Source organism: Chinchilla lanigera, unplaced genomic scaffold, assembly GCF_000276665.1.
Source record: "Chinchilla lanigera isolate Chin_1 unplaced genomic scaffold, ChiLan1.0 scaffold00041, whole genome shotgun sequence".
Lineage (NCBI taxonomy): Eukaryota > Metazoa > Chordata > Mammalia > Rodentia > Chinchillidae > Chinchilla > Chinchilla lanigera.
In genome coordinates, this window is record NW_004955442.1 from 3983530 (window position 1) to 4002602 (window position 19073).

A 19073-nucleotide genomic window follows, 5' to 3' on the forward strand; every position below is an offset into this window, starting at 1 on the left:
ATTATGGTAAATAATATGGAGGTGCCTCTAAAAATTACAAATAGAACTATCGCCTGATGCAGCCATCCCACTCCTGGGTATGTATCTAAAGGATATGCAATCAGTGTGCTGACGAGATGTCTGCACCCCCATATTTACTGCAGCGTGCTTCCGAATAGCCAGGGTGTGGAAGTGACCTAAGTGGCCATCATCAGATGAATGGACAGAGCACATGTGGCACATACACACAGTGCAGTACTATTCATCCTTGGAAAAGAAATTCTGTCATTTGAGAATATGGATGAACTAAGCCAGGCCCAAAATGACAAGTATTACATGATCTCACTTGTGTGTGGAAGCTAAAAACATGGATCTCATAGAAGCAGAGTAGAATAGTGGTTACCAGGGCCTGGGGTGGCTGTGGGGAGGTTAGGATAGGGAGATGTTGGCCAAAGCGTCTTCCTTTGCTCTAACCCAGCTCATCCTCCCTCTTCAGACTCCTCCATGCTGATATTAAGCCCTATGGCTGGGACTGGGGATTTAGCTCAGCGGCAAAGCACCTGCCTGGCAAGTGCAAGGTCGTGAGTTTGATTCCTGGTACCAGAAGCAAAACAAACAAACAAAATAAACCCTATGGCTAAAACTTTCCTCTCACGATCATTTCATAGATGAGTTCAATGGTCATTTATTCCTATCCCTTGTCATTGGATTTGTTTGCTGCTTCTTCTGGGTACCCTGACTTCTTTCCTTTAAGAATCTTCTATACCTATCAGGATATTCCTGTGGACACCATGGGATAGACGCCCTTTCTCCAGCCTTCCCTAAACATGCTGGTAGGTAGGTCCCATTCCTTCTGTCCATCCTTATCCTCCCCCTGGGAGGTGTCAAGCTCTGTGATTGTTTCACCCCCAGGCTGGTGTGTTCCCAGTCTGCTCCCTCAGCTTGAACTCCTCTCCCAAACTTCAGGTCTGCTCACCGTATCACTCACTGGGCCTCTCTGCTTGGAATGCGCTGCACCGGCCTCTCCAACTCAGCAGCTCCAAGTCCAAGTTTGTCAATACCTGGACATCCCCTCCTCACCCCGCCCACTGTCTACCATAATCAGAAGCACCACTGCCCACCCAGTGCCCACACTGGGAACTGGCCTCCTTCCTTTCCCTCATTTCCAGTACGCACCAAATCTTGCCTTTCCACATTTCAAATGTTTCTTGAATCTATCCTTCCTTCTCTGTCTGTACTTTGCCATCTTCAGTCCGGCCACCATCTCTCATGACAGTGACTTTCACAGCTGTTTTGTGAGTCTCTCTGTGCTCATTTTTATCTGCTTCCTTCTACAGTCTCCCCTGCAAGCAGATGCCACAGTGCCATCTCTGTATTACCCTCCATGCTCAGCACTCCATGCTCCCTGGGATCTGACCGTGATACCAGCTCCCACCTCACCTACAACTTCTCCACTGCCCTTCCTTTGCTCCAGATGGAGCTTTCCTATGGTTCTCTGACCCTCCACTCATGCCTTCGTTTATGTTCCCCCCGCCCTAACCACCCTATGCCCCACAGCCTTAACACCTCTTCCAGGAAGCCTTTCTTAAATCCATCATCTGGCAGACGCTCCTCTCCTCTGCTCTAGACCTCTGGGAGCTGATTCCATCATACTCAGTTCCTCGGTAACTTATCTGTCTCCCTCTGGAGTTGTAAGATCTTTGTGGATGGAGATCCTCCTATCTGTGCAGTTCTAGCCAGCACCATGAAAGTACTTGTTGAATAAATGAATATACTTGCACATATATATGCACGCTTCTCTCTCCAGTGAGTAATGCCCCAAACATATGACCGTCCAAGGATTTGTCAGCCTTTTGTGTGGAAGACACAAAACCCTGCCTCAGAGCTTTTGCACTTGCTTTTCCCATTGCCTTCCAGATATCCCCAGGTCAGCCTCATCAGAGAGACCTTGTCTGTTCACCCCACATAAAATAATGCTCCTCTGCTATATCCCCCTTTCTTTATTTTTTTCTTCCTCCATAGTACCTGCCACCATCTATCACATTTCACGTAGCTATTGTTCAAATGTATGCCCTTTCATAATCAGTCCCTGATGAGCAAGGGTTCTGTCTTGATTACTTGACATTCCTTGGTACCTATACAGCGCCTGGCTTTGAATTTATGCTCCAAATATTGTCGGATATATGAGCTGAATAACTAACTGATAGAAATCAGAAAGGAAAGGAAAACATCAGGAACAAAAGGGACAAAAGAATGAATTCTGATGTGCTTTCTTTGCCCTCCCCTCATTTCTGGGCCTTGTTTTTATTTTTCTTGGCTCTGATTTTTCCCTGGTGTTCTGCTGTACCCGAGTCAAAGTACAGCTAAACCTGCACGTAGCTGGTGAGGCCCAACTGACACAGACTGGCATGAGTCCTACGTAAAGGCAGCAGGTGTGAACACTTGGTGTAAGTCTGCGCGTGATAAGAGGTCCCCTATCAGAAGACATGCTGTCCCAGCAGCCCTCATTTACAGATACACACGTGTTTCCCTGGAGTCCCACCGGCCTTGGCCCTGCTGGAAAGGGCCCAGCTAGAGTCAAGGGAAGCAGCTGGGCCAGGGCAGACAGTTCCCGTGGGCACCGATATCTTTCTGCCCACTTGGCAAGAAGATGTGGAGGCCCCTGTGGGAGATGTGGGAGTCCTGGGCCCCCCACTCCAGCTGGTGAAGCCTCCCCGCCCCTGGGAGAATGGGCCTGCTCTCCACTGCTGCTGCAGTACAGTCTGATGACAGAGGGAGGGCCCTAAGGACGTGCCAGAGGTCTGACATGTCCATGCTTATTTCTTATTGCGTCTGAAGGTTGGGAGGTTTGTGGAGACAGAACTGTGTCCATCTTACCCACCAGTAGTTCCCCACACCTAGCACAGGGCCTGCACCCATGAAGTCCTCAAAAACATTTCCAGAAAACCGAATGACCCCTTGGAGGGCCTCATTATTGTCCCCGTTATACAGAAGCAGCCACCATCTGTTATACCTCCCATTTCTGCTGGACAAAGGCCAGAATTTCTGCCTCACGGGAGGCCAGGCACTGTGTGTGATTTACTGTTGTGTTCCCTCCTGTGTCTTTAGTATCAAGAGCAGTGCCTGGCACACATTGCAGCTCAGCAAATTATTCAATGAATGAATGGGTGGATAAATGAATGGGTGAGTAAGTAGATAAGTGAATGGACGGGTAAGTGAAAGGGTGGACAAATGAATGGGCAGATGGATGAAGTTCAGACACCACGTGTTCTTTCCAAAGACACAAAGCAGAATCTGGTTTGAACTTGTTTCTCTGAACAGATTGTGTACTCTCCAATGAGCTGCTTTTTCTCAGCTTGGGATCCTCTGATCAGAGACAGCATCCATGTCTAGTAGATGCTCAGCAAATACTTGTTGACTCAGTGAGTGACTTCCAAGGCTATTTTTTTTAATTATCATTTTGCTACACTCTTTAAGGAAACAGGGCCTCACATGCAGGCAAGTCACAAGTCCCATCCTGAGAGCGAGCAGAATCGAAGGCCACAGGCTGTTTTTCCAAAGCAGGGAGTAGGGGTGAAAACGAGCAGGTTGATGGAAGGGTGAGCACTTGCCGGCACCTCCCCTCCTGGCCGGCAGGAAGTGAGCTGGGAGCCACCAAGCACGGGGTTTCACACCACTGATCACTGAAATGTCAGGGTCAAGGTGGCCGAGAGAAGCAGAGGCAGCCAGATCTTCAGGAGCCCTGAAAGAAAAGCAATTGCAGGGCTACTGCTAGCACTGCTGTGCTTTCGTGCAAATTAACATCAGGTGCCTCCTATATCTTGACCAATTATGAAAGGATACCCTCTCCAGGCTCTTCAGCTAGAAAAAAGAAGCCTTTTCTTCATCTGCTCTGAAGACCAGTAAGAAAAAGATGCTCCCTCTAAGTGGAAAAATAGAAAAAGTTGACCTCCCAGGTGGACTACTTTGAAAAAGGCAGTCTCTCCTCCAGCACTAGGCTTGGTAGCTCCTCAGCAGGGCACTCTTGTGCAGTGTCCAACCTATCCAATCATCCTTAGAGACCTGGGGGTTATTCACAGAGGGCTAGCATCTTAGGACTATCTCTAGTTTTGAGCTCACTAGTCCTGGGCTGAACAGCTCAGGACAAACTCCAGGGTGACGTAACAACCCTCTGGACCCGGATGCCAGGAGCCAAGAAAGGCATGGTTGATTGGAACTTTCATCTAGACGGTCAGGTAAGTTTAGTGGCCGTGAAAATGACAGGCCATAAAAATGTCACCAGTTCTTGGTCTTTGTGGTTTGAGAAGACAAGAGTCAGAGAGACAGAGTTTCTTGTTTGCCTGAGTTGCTCACCCAAAACTAAACATGGTTTCTGGCACATAATGGACCTCAACAAATATTTGTCACCTGTTAAGTAAATTCTGGAAAAGGTATTTGAGATGAGCCACAGAGCTTCTGGGAGTCCCCAAAGGCAGCTGTAAGCTCTGTGCATATTCTGTGTGCATCTGCAAGTATTAACGCATACATTGATGCCGTGTGTGTGCAAACACATCTTCATGCTCTGCATTCTTACGTGCCTGTCCAAGTGCCGTGGCCCTGTGCACGCTGTGAGACAACACGAGTAGAGCACACAGGTACAGCGCCAGGCCCAGGCATTTCCAGAGACAGCTTGCCTCTTTCAAGCTCACACCAAGCAGGCCAGCCCCTCAGTATGCTGGGGCCCCCAGACAGAGCAGCGTGCTGGAGCAGGACCCTGTGCAGAAAAGGCCTGAACTTACCCAAGCTGCTGGAAGCGGCGCTTGAGATTGTGGCCTGGGCATCTTTGGGAGGAAACAGAAGGATCAGTGAGGGGCGGAGGTGAGGATACCGACAAGAAGCCTCAGTCAATTCTTGCAGGCAGAGAGATCTTGCTGGAACCCAAATCTGATCAAGCCACTCCCCTGCTTTGGAAGCATAAGGGCCTCCCCAGTGCTTTCAGGGAAAAGGCTGAAAGCCTTTGCAAGGACTACAGGCTCCCACTGTCTGGCCTCACCTGGTCAGCCTGTCCCACACCACTTCCAGCCTGCCTGGCCTTCCCTCAGTCCCCCAGCAGGCTGGGCCTCTCCTACCATGGGCCCTTCGCCCTTGCTGTAGCATCTGTCTGAAATTCCCTCCCCCTAGTCCCTCTTCCCTTTCTCCTCTTAGTTGATACCACTTTACTTTTCAAGTCTCAGCTAAATTTTTCCCCAATCTCCCAGACTGGGTCTGGTTCCCTTGTCATTAGACCTCAGAGACTCTATACATTGTCTTTACTGCACACTGGACAGTTCAGCTATGCACACCCAGGTGAGAATATCTGAATAACCGTTCTCCCACTGATCTGTAAACTTTGAGCACCTCTGCTTGCCACAAGATCTCCAGCCACTAGCACTACATCTGGTGTACAGTAGGCACAAAAAACCACATTTGTGCAATGAATAAATGAATGAATGAAAGAATGAATGAGGAGCTACCTGCTCCCAGTTCTTTAGTTCACAGTAGGACCCTAAAGTGCCAGCTCTGTCATTCTCCTCCTCTCCAGACAGCATTCCCTGCCAGGAACGCTAAGGAAGGAGTGGCTCTCTTACCTTTCCTTGTGATGGGACCCAAGTTAAGGACACGGGTTTGGTCTATGAAGACCCCACTTCGGAATCTGGTCCCAGTGCAGGCCTGCAGGGAGGGGTGACAGAAAAAGTCTTCCATGGGGGAGGAAGGCTGAAAGATCCTTGGGGGAGGCAGGCTGTGTCCTCGTTCTCCTGCCTCAGGCTGAGGCTTGAGGCAGGTAAGAGTTAGGACAGCATGTTCCAGCTCTACCATTTGTTAAGATCTCAGACAAGTCACTTACACTCTCTGGGCCCCTCTCCCTGCTTAGGATTTGGGGCTAGTTTCCTAACTTCTTTATGTGTATGTTATAAACTCTCTTGTAGAGTTTCTGTGAAGCATTAAAATGTTAAAACATTGAGGTGCACATGGCTTCCTGAAATTAGAAGACAAGCTTGCAGATAAGCCAGAGAGTTTATCAGCTGGGCATACAATCCCTGATCCTGATTTCCCAGGTCTCCAGTCTAGTCACACCCACCCCACCTTATGTTCCTAATGTGCTGAGCTAAAAAAGGAAAAGCACAGCAGAAATGTTTGTTTTCTTTTAGACCGTGGCCTGTGGTTACAGGAGAGGGGCAGGGCCAGCAGGCTGAAGTGGGGACTCACAGGCTTGCATTTCTCATTCACGGTGTCACACAGGTACACTTCACAGTGCAGATAGACTAGGTCATAGTTTCCAGCAAACCGGAACATCTGGATGGAAAATCGGCCCTGAGGGGACTCCCCATTCTCCACCACCTGAATAGTTGAGTCCGAAGTGCGTGGGCATCTGGTGAGGGAGAGGTTATGTCACAGAATGCAGCTGGTCAAGCAAAGACTCTGGAGTCCGACATCCTGCATTGGAACATTTCGCTACTACTATTATCTGTGTGACCCTGACACACTTCATCTCTCTGTGGCTCAGTTTTCTCATCTGTGTATAAGAAATAATAACTGTAGCCCACACCAAACGATATTTATGAGGACTAAATCAGATAATTTTTCAAAGTGCTGAGAACAGAATGTAGTACCTAATAGGTGCTATCTATATTTAATGTTAAAAAGTCATTATCACAGCGTTGACACTGTCTGATAGTTTGTGATTTCCCAGGAAATGGTCTTCTAGAACCATTAGCTGCTAGTATGTGCAGTCTCTAATGTGCCTGTTACAAAGGAAACCCCAAAGAACTGAATGCTACTGACCAAGCCAAACTGTGTGCACCTATCTGCTCACATACACAAGGCATCTGGCCACACGAAGAAAATCTCAAAAGAGCAATACACTCACACATGTGCACAGGCACCCAGGGTGGGCAAATTTGGTGCCTGGGTGCTCCTTCCGCTATTTCACACCTTTTGCTCAAAGTTCATTTCAAAGAAAGGCTGACTGTCAATGACAAGAACTGAGGAAGGAACTCCCGGGATGGTACTCATCCTCTGTCCTGTGTCCTGCATCCTGCATAATTCAGATCTCACTCTAAAATTGCAAACTCTGATTAGCAAGATAAAAGGAGACCCTCCTCCCAAAAGGCAGAGAGAGGAGCCAACACAGTCCCTGGTGGACCAAGCACTCAACCGAAGGAGGGCATGCAGATGTCCCCTGTAGCCACTCCTGTCTCTTATTTACCCAGGAGCTGAAGCAGGGAGGGGGAGACTCCGACAGTCTCCCAGGCAGGTGGCCTTCAACCCAGCTTCCTTGTACTCCCAAACCAAAAGGCACACACACACACCCTGAACTGCTTCCTGCTTCTTTTTCCAAACTTCCCAATTTTTCCACAACAGGCATGCTGTACTTTTACAGTCAGTGAAAAGTTCAAAACTCCCTGCAGAGTATTATCTATCACATCTGAGGAAATTAATATTCTGATTATCTTACTTGCATCTCAGAACAAGGAAATGGCAAAGCCAAGAACTGCACCCAGATGTCTGTGACTTGTCACTCAAGGTCATGTTTTCCAAGTTCTGGTTCTTTTCTTTTTTCTTTTTTGGTACCCGGAATCGAACTCAGTACCTTACATTTGCCATGCAGGTGCTTATGCCACTGAGCTATATCCCCAGTCCCTGTCTTTTTGCCTTATCTAGATAACACCTTGATAAATGTTTGCCATGTACCCCAGCATCTGGATTATTATTTACTTTCTCCCATTTTTTAAATCCACTTATGTATTTTTACTAAAATATATTTATTTTCTAGAAGGATCTTTAGGCCATGATCACAAATGGCAATCACATTGCAAGTATCAGCTGCCATAAATAGAGCATGATCATACAAAAGGCAACACAGCAAACAAGAGAATGTGGTAAATTTTAGTTAGACATGGTTAACTGCAAAAGATTCCCAAAGTCCTGCTTCTTGTTTTATTGCAAAAGGAGATGCCAAATAACAGAGAGGTGTGAACATCAGATTGGCACCCAGGTAGTAGTGTCCCTTCAAGGAACCCAGGCAGATTCTAGATTTGAATCCGGAATGGACAGGTCACAAGCTCTCAGGGATGCTTTCTCTATTAAAACTGCAGATGCGCTTTTCCTTCTCCTGCTTTCTGTTTCCGTGGTACATTTATCACTAGTGTACAATGCATTTCATTTTTCTTTCATACCAATCTCCCCTTCTGAATATAAACAGTATGAAGGAAGTGGTTTTAGTCAATATCCACAGAGCCTGGCACGCAGCTAGCCTCCACAATAGCTGCTCGATTTATGAATGAAAATGTACTTCACACGGTAGGGTCACAATTCCTGAATAGCCCTTAATAGAAAGGAGGGGATCTGTGTCCTCCCAGTTTCAACTGGTCCTTGGCTAACCGTGCGCACCCCTCAGTCCTCGCAGCTGGTGCCAGGCTGTCTGCCTTTCTGGCTCTGCCCTTTCATAAAGCCCCTCACATCTTCTGAGTCATGGGTCCCCTTGGCCCCTGTACCTCCACCCCTCCTCAAATATAATGTTTTTCAATGCATACAATAAAATATTGTAAAGATTATGTAGCAAACCAATTAAATTGAAATGTCTTTTAAAAATGTCAAAACATTTGCTATATATTTGAAGCATCTGCATATATTAGATGTAAAAAATATACTTGCAAATACACATACTGGATAATGAAATAAATAATAAGATCTAGTGGAAATTCTTTTTTTTTTTTGGTTTTTCTCTAGCACCGGGAACCGAACTCACGACCTTGCGCTTGCCAGGCAGGCGCTTTGCCGCTGAGCTAAATCCCCAGCACCGGAAATTCTAATATAATAACTAAAATGTACTGAGGAACAAAACAGCTTTAGATGCCCTGCAAACCTTTCTGTGGCTTTTTGCCTCTAAACAGGAAGAAATGCTAAATTTCAGCCATATGATAATGAAGAGCGAGATGAACTTTTCCCTCCATGTCCAAAGACCCCCAAGTTCCCTCCACAGGCTCCCCCATAGGATCCACTGCCTTACCTGTCCTGGATAATGAAGTATTTTGTGGGGTCTGTGGCATTGCCACTGGGTGTGGCGTAGCAGTTGGTCATTAGCAGTACAAACCGGGACAGGTCACCTCCATCCAGCATAGTGCCCACGTAGAGAAAAGCCTCCGTGGACAGCGTCACTGAGGGCCCTTGGTAGGGCTGTGTGTAGGCAGGGCTCTGGAAAAGCGCCATCCGCACGGTGAACAGGCCCGTCCCACCCACGCTGATATTCAGGGAACTGCGGGAGAGAGGGGGGGGTGAGAAGACTCAGCCGAGAACACCCCAGGTGGCTACCATTTCTGGTCGAGATGTCTGACAGTCCCTTGCAATTATCTGCATTTTTACTGCTTTGGGATTGTGTGAAAATGCAAGTCCTGACTGAGTAGGTTTGGGGTGGGGCTCAAAGTTCTGCACCTCTAGCAAGCTGTTGGTGGTGCTGATGCTGTGGGACCATAGACCACGTGTAGAGGGATATTTTCAGTCCCTCCCTTGGTGACCCTTGCTTCTCCATGTAAGCCTTCAAGATGGAACAAATTCTGAAGGAATCAACTACGTTCCTTTTTTAGGCTCAACTTCCAGCAGGTTAAAGGGGAAAGCCACCACGAGTCAGGCAGACTTGCGCCCCAAGGCTCCATCATGGTTTACCAATGCCTACATTAAAAGACTGGGTTTTTATAAATGGGTTACTTTTAACCACATTGAAAATAGCCACACCTGTGTGAACATCACTGAGTGGTCCCTCAAATGGCACTGTAAGATGGATGTCACACAATAAGGTACGTGAGAGATACTCAGCACATTGAAGTTCACTTCACAGGTGAGAAATGGATTAACAGCTTAGACTGGGGTGAGGTTTCCAGCTCAAACCTTACATTGATTTGCTCATAGATGTGTAGCTCCCCAGACCTCAGTCACAGCCACACTGCCGCAGAACACTGCTCGACAGAGTGGCACACTGGCCAATGGCCTGTGATGAGCACCCTTCTTTTCCCAAGTCAGCCATGCACCCTCACCAGCACCCAGCACCCATCCCTGAGTCTGGATGGCCCAGAGAACAGGTAAGTGGGGTGAGCTTCCACATTAAGGTCATCATGACGAAGTGAGGGCTCTGGACCTGAGGTTTGAATCCCAGCTCTGCCACTTTCTAGACTTTATAACATTGGGCAAGTTACCTAAACTAGACTTCTCTGTGCTTCGCTTTCCAATCAGTGTGACATAAGTAGTAATAATCTCTACATCTCCTAGGGCTGCTGTAAGATTTTAATGAGATGTTCCATGTAGAGTACTTCACGCAAGCCTGACATACTGTAAGTTCTCAGTAAATGCTAGTTATTTTTGCAATTATTATTTTTCCCAACAGTAGCATCCTATGATTCATCCTACTCAGACTTTCAATTATATTTAGCACCCTCATGTAGCACCCACAGGGGTGGAACTTCCCTACACCCCCTACCCCAACAAGGCACCTCCCTTGCCCCACTAAGCGCCTCCACGGAGCATAACTTGTAATTGCTTCTTTAATCAGACATCTTCATTACAGAAACTAAGGATTAAGTATGGAGTATAATTTGACAAAGCCCCTCCATAGCAAGGCTAGACTGAGACCCCGACCTTCCCTCCATCCCGATTCCCCACCCATCTAAAAAGCCAGAGCCTCAAATATTTGATTCACAACTGCAGAACACTGTTGTCCTCATTTCACAGATAAGAGGGCACCCAGTGAGGGGCCAGTCAGCTTCCCAAAGCCATCTGGTCAGGACAGGGCAGAACCCAGATTTGAATCTGGGCTCCAGGATGCCTGGGTGGGCTCACCCACTAAGCAATGCTGCCTTCCAGCCCCCAACCACAGCTCCCTATGGGTAGCAGTTGACAGGGTAGCTGAGGACCTCGGAGGGGAAGGGCTGTGGGCTGAAGCCATCTGGAAGCCCTGGAGGCCCTGGCTGGCCGCACCTGACCATGGGCTGCAGGGAAGTCTTCAGGCTGATTTTCATGTCCAGTGGGTAAGAGCACTCGAAGTTGATTTTGATGTTGATGTCACGAATGATCATCTCATTTGCCAGGTAGAGGGTGTTGCTGTAGGTGGCGTGGGTTTCGTTCCTCTGTGTTGGGGGTGAGGAGTGGAGAAAGGACCCTGAGAATCTGAGCAGGAGCTTAAAGCCAAAGCAGCTGTCTCTGGACACCTCGCAGCTGCCCTCTCAGTCTCCATGATAAAAACTGCAGTAACAGTGACCATATAGAAGCAGGTGTCCTGTGCCAGACCCTGAGTTAGATCTCCCTCATATGCCATGTCATTAGCCCCGCAATGACCCTAGGAGGAAGGTGCCCTATCCCGGCTCTAGAGGGGGAGATGACAGAGGTTGACTGTAACTGAGATCTAAGACACTCAGGCTCCTTCGATCACTGGGTGCTTCCTCTCTCCAAGACTGAAAATTCATACGTGAGGCCATCACTACTGGAATTTCACACTCCGTCCTTGGCAGATAACAATGATCTCTTTCTCTCTTTTGTTTCTTCCCTTTCTCTCTGAGGGATGGGGGCGGGAAAATGCCGCACTCACACAAACATTTCCCTCTGGCTTCCATCAGGAAGGGCCTCTGCCAATGAAGGTTCCATTCTGCCAACAGGATAAACCTGGTCTCCCAGGACCATTGGAGACTACAGATCTGCTTCTCATCCCAGTGCTGATCCTCACCAGCTGGGAGCAATCACTGCTGTTTAGCCTTACTTTGGTCATGGGTAAAATGAGGAACCGTCACCTCAAATCACCCTCTGTATTCAAAGCTAGCCCTTATTGGTCAATCACTATGTGCTTGCCACTGTCCTAGTTGCTTCAGACACACTGACTCTTTCAACCTGGAGTGGATTCTATTATTCTTCTATTTCACAGTCCAGAAAACTGAATCACAGCCAGGCTAAATAACTCATCCAGTCAGGAAGTGGTGGGCCTGAGGCTTGTCCAGGCAGTGTTTTGACTGCACCCTGCACTGGCTGGCACTTACCGTCAACACTGTCCCGCAGGGACCATCCCGGGCTGGGGTCACCACAGACATCCAGTCCCGTTCACCCCTCTCCATGAAACCAGAGCAGCGGCTGTCACGCAGGTACATGAAGATCTTCTTGAAGCCCAGGTTCTTCAGGTGGCACTTGCTCAGGGACACCTTGATGTCACTGGCGCCACACTCCAGCCTGCGTTCCAGGAGGGAGACATCTGAAATGGCAAGGGAGGGCAGGCATTGGGGTTTATGTCTGTAACTCCTGCACCCAGCATGACCTCCAGGGACAGGTAGAGCCCACTGGGTCTGCTACCAGCTACAAGTGCTCAGAGCAACCTCGGGATGATCATGGTCCCCATCTCACAGTGACGAGGACACAAGATTGGAGTCCGAGCATCACTCAGTGGATCCAGCGGCTTCACTCTATATTTTGTATGCAACCCCCAAGAATGGGTCGTATACAAAATGCAGGGTGATTTTGGGGTCTTTCACTAGTGTAGCATTATATCCCAGTAAAAAAAGAGAAAAAGTTAAGTGCAATTTCTTTCCATCCTTCCTTTGTACATGAAGGGCATATTCCTCAGTTGCTACTAATGTCTTTAATAGTGTATACTTGTTAATTTCCCTCTTTTTTGGAGACAGGATCTCACAAAATTGCCCAGATTGGACTTCAACTTGAGATCATCCTGTCTCAGCCCACAGAATGCTGTGATTACAGGCATGTGCCAGCACACCTAACTTAATTTCCCCCTTAAACGAAGAGCAGGCCTCTGGTTCAGCATTTGGGACAGGCCATGGCAATCACCTAGAATTTTTTTAAACTATTAAAGTATTTTAAAATTTTTAATTTGCAGTATTTATTTTTAAAAATCATTTTACTGAAGTATTGCATACTGTTGGAATTTAATAACTTGCCTTTCATGTGCTTTTACAGTTAGCCTAAGATGAATATTACTAACTGCAGACAAACATGGTAGTGACCATCAACACCCCAAATTAACTTAAAATAGTCACTCAATCTGAAGAAAAATCAGTTAATAAAAATCACAGTATAGCTAGGACCTGGATAAAGCAAAGTTGTAAAGTTGGCACTAGGATATGAAAACAATCATGACCAAGTCTGGAAAATATCAGCCATCTTTGATAATTGTACAGATGAGGAAACAGGCTCAGAGAGGGCAGGTGCCTTGCCTGGGGTCCTGGATGGGTGGGCTGTGTGATCTGCAGGTGACCCCCACAGTCTTTGGCACTCAGCTGACAGCCACTGTGTAGCCACTGCCCTCTGGGGGCCTTAGAAAAGGGGTTGGCTGGGAGGAGGCCCCTAGTCTGGGAGCTTTGGCTCAATCCGGGAAGCCCCATGGGGCCCTGCGCACTTCTTGCCTGTTTTGCACCCGCGTTGGACATGATCCCCTGGATAGGATCCCGCCCCAGCCGCTGCCCTGCTCCAGGCCTCACCCACCGGTGATGTTGAAGTCCTGTTTGCACCGGCAGTGCCATCCACCATTATCCGATATGCAGTCCTCATCCAAACTGCACTCCTCACATGTCCCCTCCACGGAAGTGGGATCTGCAGGGTCACGGGACAAAGAGTCAGGAAGGGCAGGGCCTGCCGCAGTCCCCAAAGGAGCGCATCCAGGCTTGTGGATGGGGACGCCTCGCTCACTCACCGGTGCAGTATGCCAAGTGGCACTCTGGGGGTGGCGTCAGGTTGTAGACGTGGTAGCCACCCTCACAGGCCTTCGCCTGAACCTGCGTGTGCCACATGCAGCAGTGGCCGCTCCAGTGCGCGCAGGCCGTGCGGTTCACGATGCCCTCGTCGTTGGACGGGTGCGTGCCATTGAGCCACAGGGGCGCCGCCGTGTTGCAGCGCAGGGTGGGCACGCAGGTGTTGGCCATGCGTACGCCGCTCTGGCCCACGAAGCGGTACCAGCCGTGCAGGTCCTGGTCGCAGGAGTAGCCAGCGCCGTACTCTGCGCTGCGCCAGTACTGGTCCAGGGTGCGGTACGCATGGCACGGGTCGGCGCACACGAGCTCCCCGTCCTCACCCTCGGGCACGCAGTCCAGCCCCCACCCGCAGGAGCCCGGGGAGCACTCACAGTGCCAGCCGTCCCCCACATAGCCCTCGGGGCACACGCACGAGTAGTTGCCTTCCACGTTGACACAGGTGGCCAGCGCGTGGCAGCCGCTGAGCCCAGGCTCCGCGCACTCATCCACGTCGGTGCAGCCCAGCCCCGGCGTCAGCAGGAAGCCGTCGGCGCACACACACGTATAGGAGCCCAGCGTGTTCACGCAACTGCTGTTGGCCGAGCAGTTGTGCGCCTCTGGAATGGCACACTCGTCCACATCTGCGCACACGAGCCCATTGCCAGAGAAGCCATCTCGGCAGGAGCACGTAGTGATGACCCCGTCCTCCATGCAGGTGGCATTGCTGTGACATTCAGAGCACCTTCCTGAGGAAAGAAGGAAGCAGTTAGCTGAGCTAATGGCCATCCGAAGATTCCCTCCTGCCCACGTGGGAACCCGTGTTCTTTATGCCTCATTCCCTAGCTGACTCCCTCCCAAACCAACCCACCTTCCACAGACATCTAAGCCTGGGCCATTCTTTGTTCAAATTAAGCGTTGCCTTCAAGTTGTGTCATTTAAAAAATATCCGCATGCCCACATCCAGAGAGCAGTGCACAGAATCCCTTTGTTAGGATTTGTGGTGAATGTGTCTCCTGGCCTTTGCACATTTTATACCTCCACCAAGGTCATCTCCCCTGCCTGGTGAGCCCACATCAAGACCCTGCTTCGTGTCACCTCTTCTCTAAAGACCCTCGGCAGAGGCAGGGCGCAGTATTTTGATCCTCCATAACAAAAATAACAGAAGAAAAAAGAGAGAGCTGTTGTTCAGTGGGCATGTGTGATATGCCAGACCATGGAATGTGCACATTTCATTCTCGATGGCCCCTTGAGATCAGTTTTTACTTATCCTTATTTAATTTTATGTATGTATGTATGTACCTACATACTTAGTGGTCCTGGAGGTTGAACACATGGCTTTTGCTCTGAGCTACATCCCCGACCTTTTCTTTTTAAACTGCACTGGGGATTGAACCCAAGGCCTTCATTCATAGTGAGCTATATCCCAAGCTTAATTAATTAATTAATTAATTAGTCTATTTTTTTATATAAGGTTTTGCTGAAATGCTAGGTTACCCAGGCTGGGCTGGAACTTGCAGTCCTCCTGCCTCAGCCTCTCAAAGTGTTGGGATTTCAGACATGCATCACCACACCTGACTATTTATACTTACTTTAAAGAGGAAGAAATTGAAGTTCAGAAGGATTAAGTCATTTGCTCAGCTGGTGAGTAGCAGAGTCAGGGCACACGTGCAGACGAGAGGTCCAGAGCGTGTGTACTTGGAGCCAGAGCCCCACACTAGTGCTCAGTGCTCCAAGCACCAGGGAGAAGCAGAAGCAGCATAAGAGCAAAGCTCAGCCCATTGGAGCAGCCTCTTTGGGATGAAAGGGGAGGTGTTTGAGAGCCACTGGGTGTGTTTCAAGCTCCGGTATTTCAAGCCCTAACTCCTGACTGTCTGTTAAAGTGCTGGAAACCCTTAGAGCTGTTCTAGCCCCTTGCCTTTCATGTGTGGTCCAAAGACTACAGCATCAGTGACACCTGGGACCTTGTTAGAAATGCAGAGCCTCAGGCCCCACTGCAGACCTACTGAATTCACATTTGAGCAAAATCTCCAAGTGAGTGCCAAGTACAGTGTAGTCTAAGACATGGGCTTAGAATAAAGATTGTGCAAACAGAGGAGGAGGTTAAGACCGCCTCTGCTGAGTGCGCCTTGCTCCGTGCCTCCTCCACACACACCACTTACTGGCTTCTAAGGAGGACTCGCTGGCTGCAGCTGTGATGATCCAAGAGGTTACCACCACGGCCAGCAGCACCCAGCTCAGAGAGAACAGCCGCCCCATTCCTTCTGCGCTTCACAGCTCCCTCTGGTCCTGGGCACGTGAGTCCAAAAGCAAGGAGGGGTTGGCCCCTGGCGCTTCTTCCCTGTTCTGGTGCTGAATTCCTGTAAACAGAGATGGATGGGACAAATGTGCATGCTCTGACTCCCTCCACACAGCTGGGGGGATGCGTTGGTCATACATTGTACAACTCCAGCCGTGACTTTGGTGGGGTTTTCTCCTTAGTAGCCATGTGGTTACTTCTACTCATACCCCATCCCCTTCTCCCCAGGTTTCAGGGCACATTTGAAGAGCTGAGTGTCTTATTTGGAGCAGGATGTAGCAAAATGGGATAGTGTTCCAGATTCATTCTCTTATTAAGAGGTAGCTTTGGATTTTAACAACCAACTCTTAATTCTCTGCTTGGAAACTTTCAATTTGCCCAGAACCACTTATTGATTTAACAAACATTTTTTGAGCAGCTACTATGTGCCAAACAGGGAGTGGGTGTCAAGGAGGACCATGAACATAACCAAGTCCATGTCTTCATGTAACTCACACATTGTACACAAATGGCTTGAGATAAACCACTCAACAGGTAGTTAACCTTTGCAACACATTTTGGTGTTTCTAGAGTGGTCACTTACTTCTCCCAATTGGTAAACTAATCTTCAGAGGATGCTAGGAACCCCCACTTATCACAGCAGCAAAAAAGGGTAGCATGGTGGTTAAGTGTGAGGGGGTTGATCTGAACCTGCACCCAGGATTCAAAGCCCTGTCTTACCAGTCACTAGGTATGACATTGGGCAGGTGTTTTAATTCACTAAGACTCAGTTTTCTGATCTATGAAATGGGGGTTGCTGCTTCCACAAACTGAGCATCCAAGATGTGGCAGGTTCTGTCCTGAGTAGTGCCTGTGCTCCAGTACTTGTATTCTAGAGCAGTATTTTCTAGACCTTTGTGACTAATATAAACTATACGGGAAATACTTTATGTCATAATACAGCACAGTTGTTCCGGCCTGTGCATGCGTGCGCACACACACACACACACACACACACACACACACGAAATGTAAATTGCATAAAACAGTTCTTATCCTTACAGTGTTATTGCCTGCTGATGTATTCCATTCTATTTAATGAGAAGAAAATTCCAGCTATAAACCAAAAATGAAATGATTTCATGACCCACTCATGAGCTGTGACGTATAATTTGTAAAACCCTGCAGTAGATGGTACCCTACTGCATACTGTTGTCAGTGGCACTGATTAAGTCTGTGTACACAAAGCAGGACCAGCACCCTAGTGGCTGGTACATAGTAGGTGTCTAATCAATAGTAATTGAATGCTTGAGAAATAGTAGCGCCATTCATCAGAAAGCTTTGGCTTGGAGAGAGGGAGCTCGACTTGCCGCAGTTCACAAAGCTGATAATCAGCGGAGGAAAGACTCAAATGCAGCTCTGACTCCAGGGTCCAAATCCTTCACTTTCTTTCCCACCTCCCTCAAATAGAATGGGAGCCACAGAAAATGCAGCGGGGGGAGAAGGGGAACCAGGAGAGGAGGCTACAGACAGCCTTACCTGAAGCCAGAGGGGAGGACTGGGCCATTCACAAGTGCGCATTCTCTCCGAATATATACACATTTGCCCCTGGCTGGCAATCTGTCCTCCAATTACTCTCTGGGTCTGTTTCTTGAGATCGTTTCCTTGGGGGAGGGAGTGGAATGTTTCTTTTTCCTTTAGGCATAATGTTTCTCTTTTCCTTTTTTTCCCCTCTAATAGCTGGAGACAAAAAAGACTGACATTGGGGGGTCACACCTGTACCTGGAAACAGGAGGTCTCTGTTTTGCACATTTGGGCACCAAGAGATTCCTTAGTTAGGCATTAACTGGGAAAGTAGTGCCAATGTGCTGGACTTTTTCTTGGTCACTGACAAGGACGAAGTGGACCCAAGGAGCTAGGCAAAAGGCCACATCTGAAGCCAGGAAGCACGAGGCGGAAAGGGATACCCGTTCGCCCTCCTGGGCTGTGCACCTGTCTTGGGAGGGCATCCTTCTAAAACGTCCCATCCTCCCCACACTGTCCCCTCCCCTAAGATCCAGATGTAGGCGAGAGAGGAGCTGAGAGCTTCCAAAAGTCTGAACCGCAGGACAAGTCAGCTATCCCGGGACCTGACCCACACCGTGAACAGGAGATCTGAGGTTCAGTGACGGAGGTCCCTTGGGAAGTGGAGTAACTGTAATAAACACAATGACTTCTGGATCAGCCCAACTGCATCTGCCATGTATTCTGTGCCAGCAACCTCCTTTATTACCCTCCTTGACGTCCTCATCCTGCGTCCCACCTCCCTGAAATGTGAGGGTGGTTCACAGATGGTACAGGGAGCGGCTCCTGGTGGTGACTGATCCTGGCAGTTCACAGAGGCTGCCTGCTGCACAGTCACAGAACTGGAACCCGCAGAGCCTGAGTAGAAACCACACAGGTGGCAATCCCAGAGGGGAGGTCAGGTCAAGAAAACTCAAGTGTATGTGAAAGTGGGCCCAGCAGGAAGCATGAACTAGAGCAGGACCCATGACCATGACCACCACACTGACTCTTGGGGAGACGTTTTACATTCTTTCCCATGCACTTTCAGCACTGGGCAATCTTCTTAGGGTAATTTCACAGGAGTGAAATTTCTAGATCCCAAACAACACCCCAGAGAGACTTAAAATTAGCTTTCTCTCCCATCCACAGTACTTAGCAGCTCTGACCTTTGCTCCTTTCATCTTGGCCAACTTTCCATTTTGGCCAAAAAGTTAAATGGGGCCAAGGCATGGTGACATGAGCCTGTAATCTTAGCACTCTAGGGGGCTGAAGCAGGAGGCTCACAAGTTGGAGCCCAGCCTGGGCAACTTAATGAGCGAGCTTGCAAGGCCTTGTATAAATAACAAATAAATAAATAAATAAAAGCCTGTGATGTAGCTCAGTGAAAAGCCCACGGGTCAATCTCCAGTATGAAGAAATAATAGTAATAATAATAATAACAATAATAATTGAAAAGTATCTCGCTGTTATTGACTTTTGCAATTGTTAGATGAAAAGGGATGTTACCATCTCCTCAGGGTTTATCATTTATTCTTCTTCCA

General features: G+C 48.5%; 1 protein-coding gene across 1 annotated transcript; it reads right to left on the reverse strand.

Moving 5' to 3' along the window:
- Positions 1-3406: 3406 nt before the first annotated feature.
- Positions 3407-17626, reverse strand: Umod (uromodulin). The gene is made up of 11 exons (XM_005391124.1): positions 17527-17626; positions 15872-16069; positions 13676-14458; positions 13468-13575; positions 12015-12223; positions 10966-11114; positions 9008-9253; positions 6205-6367; positions 5586-5667; positions 4758-4799; positions 3407-3721 (listed from the first exon to the last, which is right to left on the reverse strand). Exons 2-11 carry the CDS (start codon positions 15966-15968, stop codon positions 3660-3662), a joined length of 1941 nt encoding a protein of 646 aa, XP_005391181.1. The 5' UTR covers positions 15969-16069; positions 17527-17626; the 3' UTR covers positions 3407-3659.
- Between the last annotated feature and the right edge of the window lie 1447 nt (positions 17627-19073).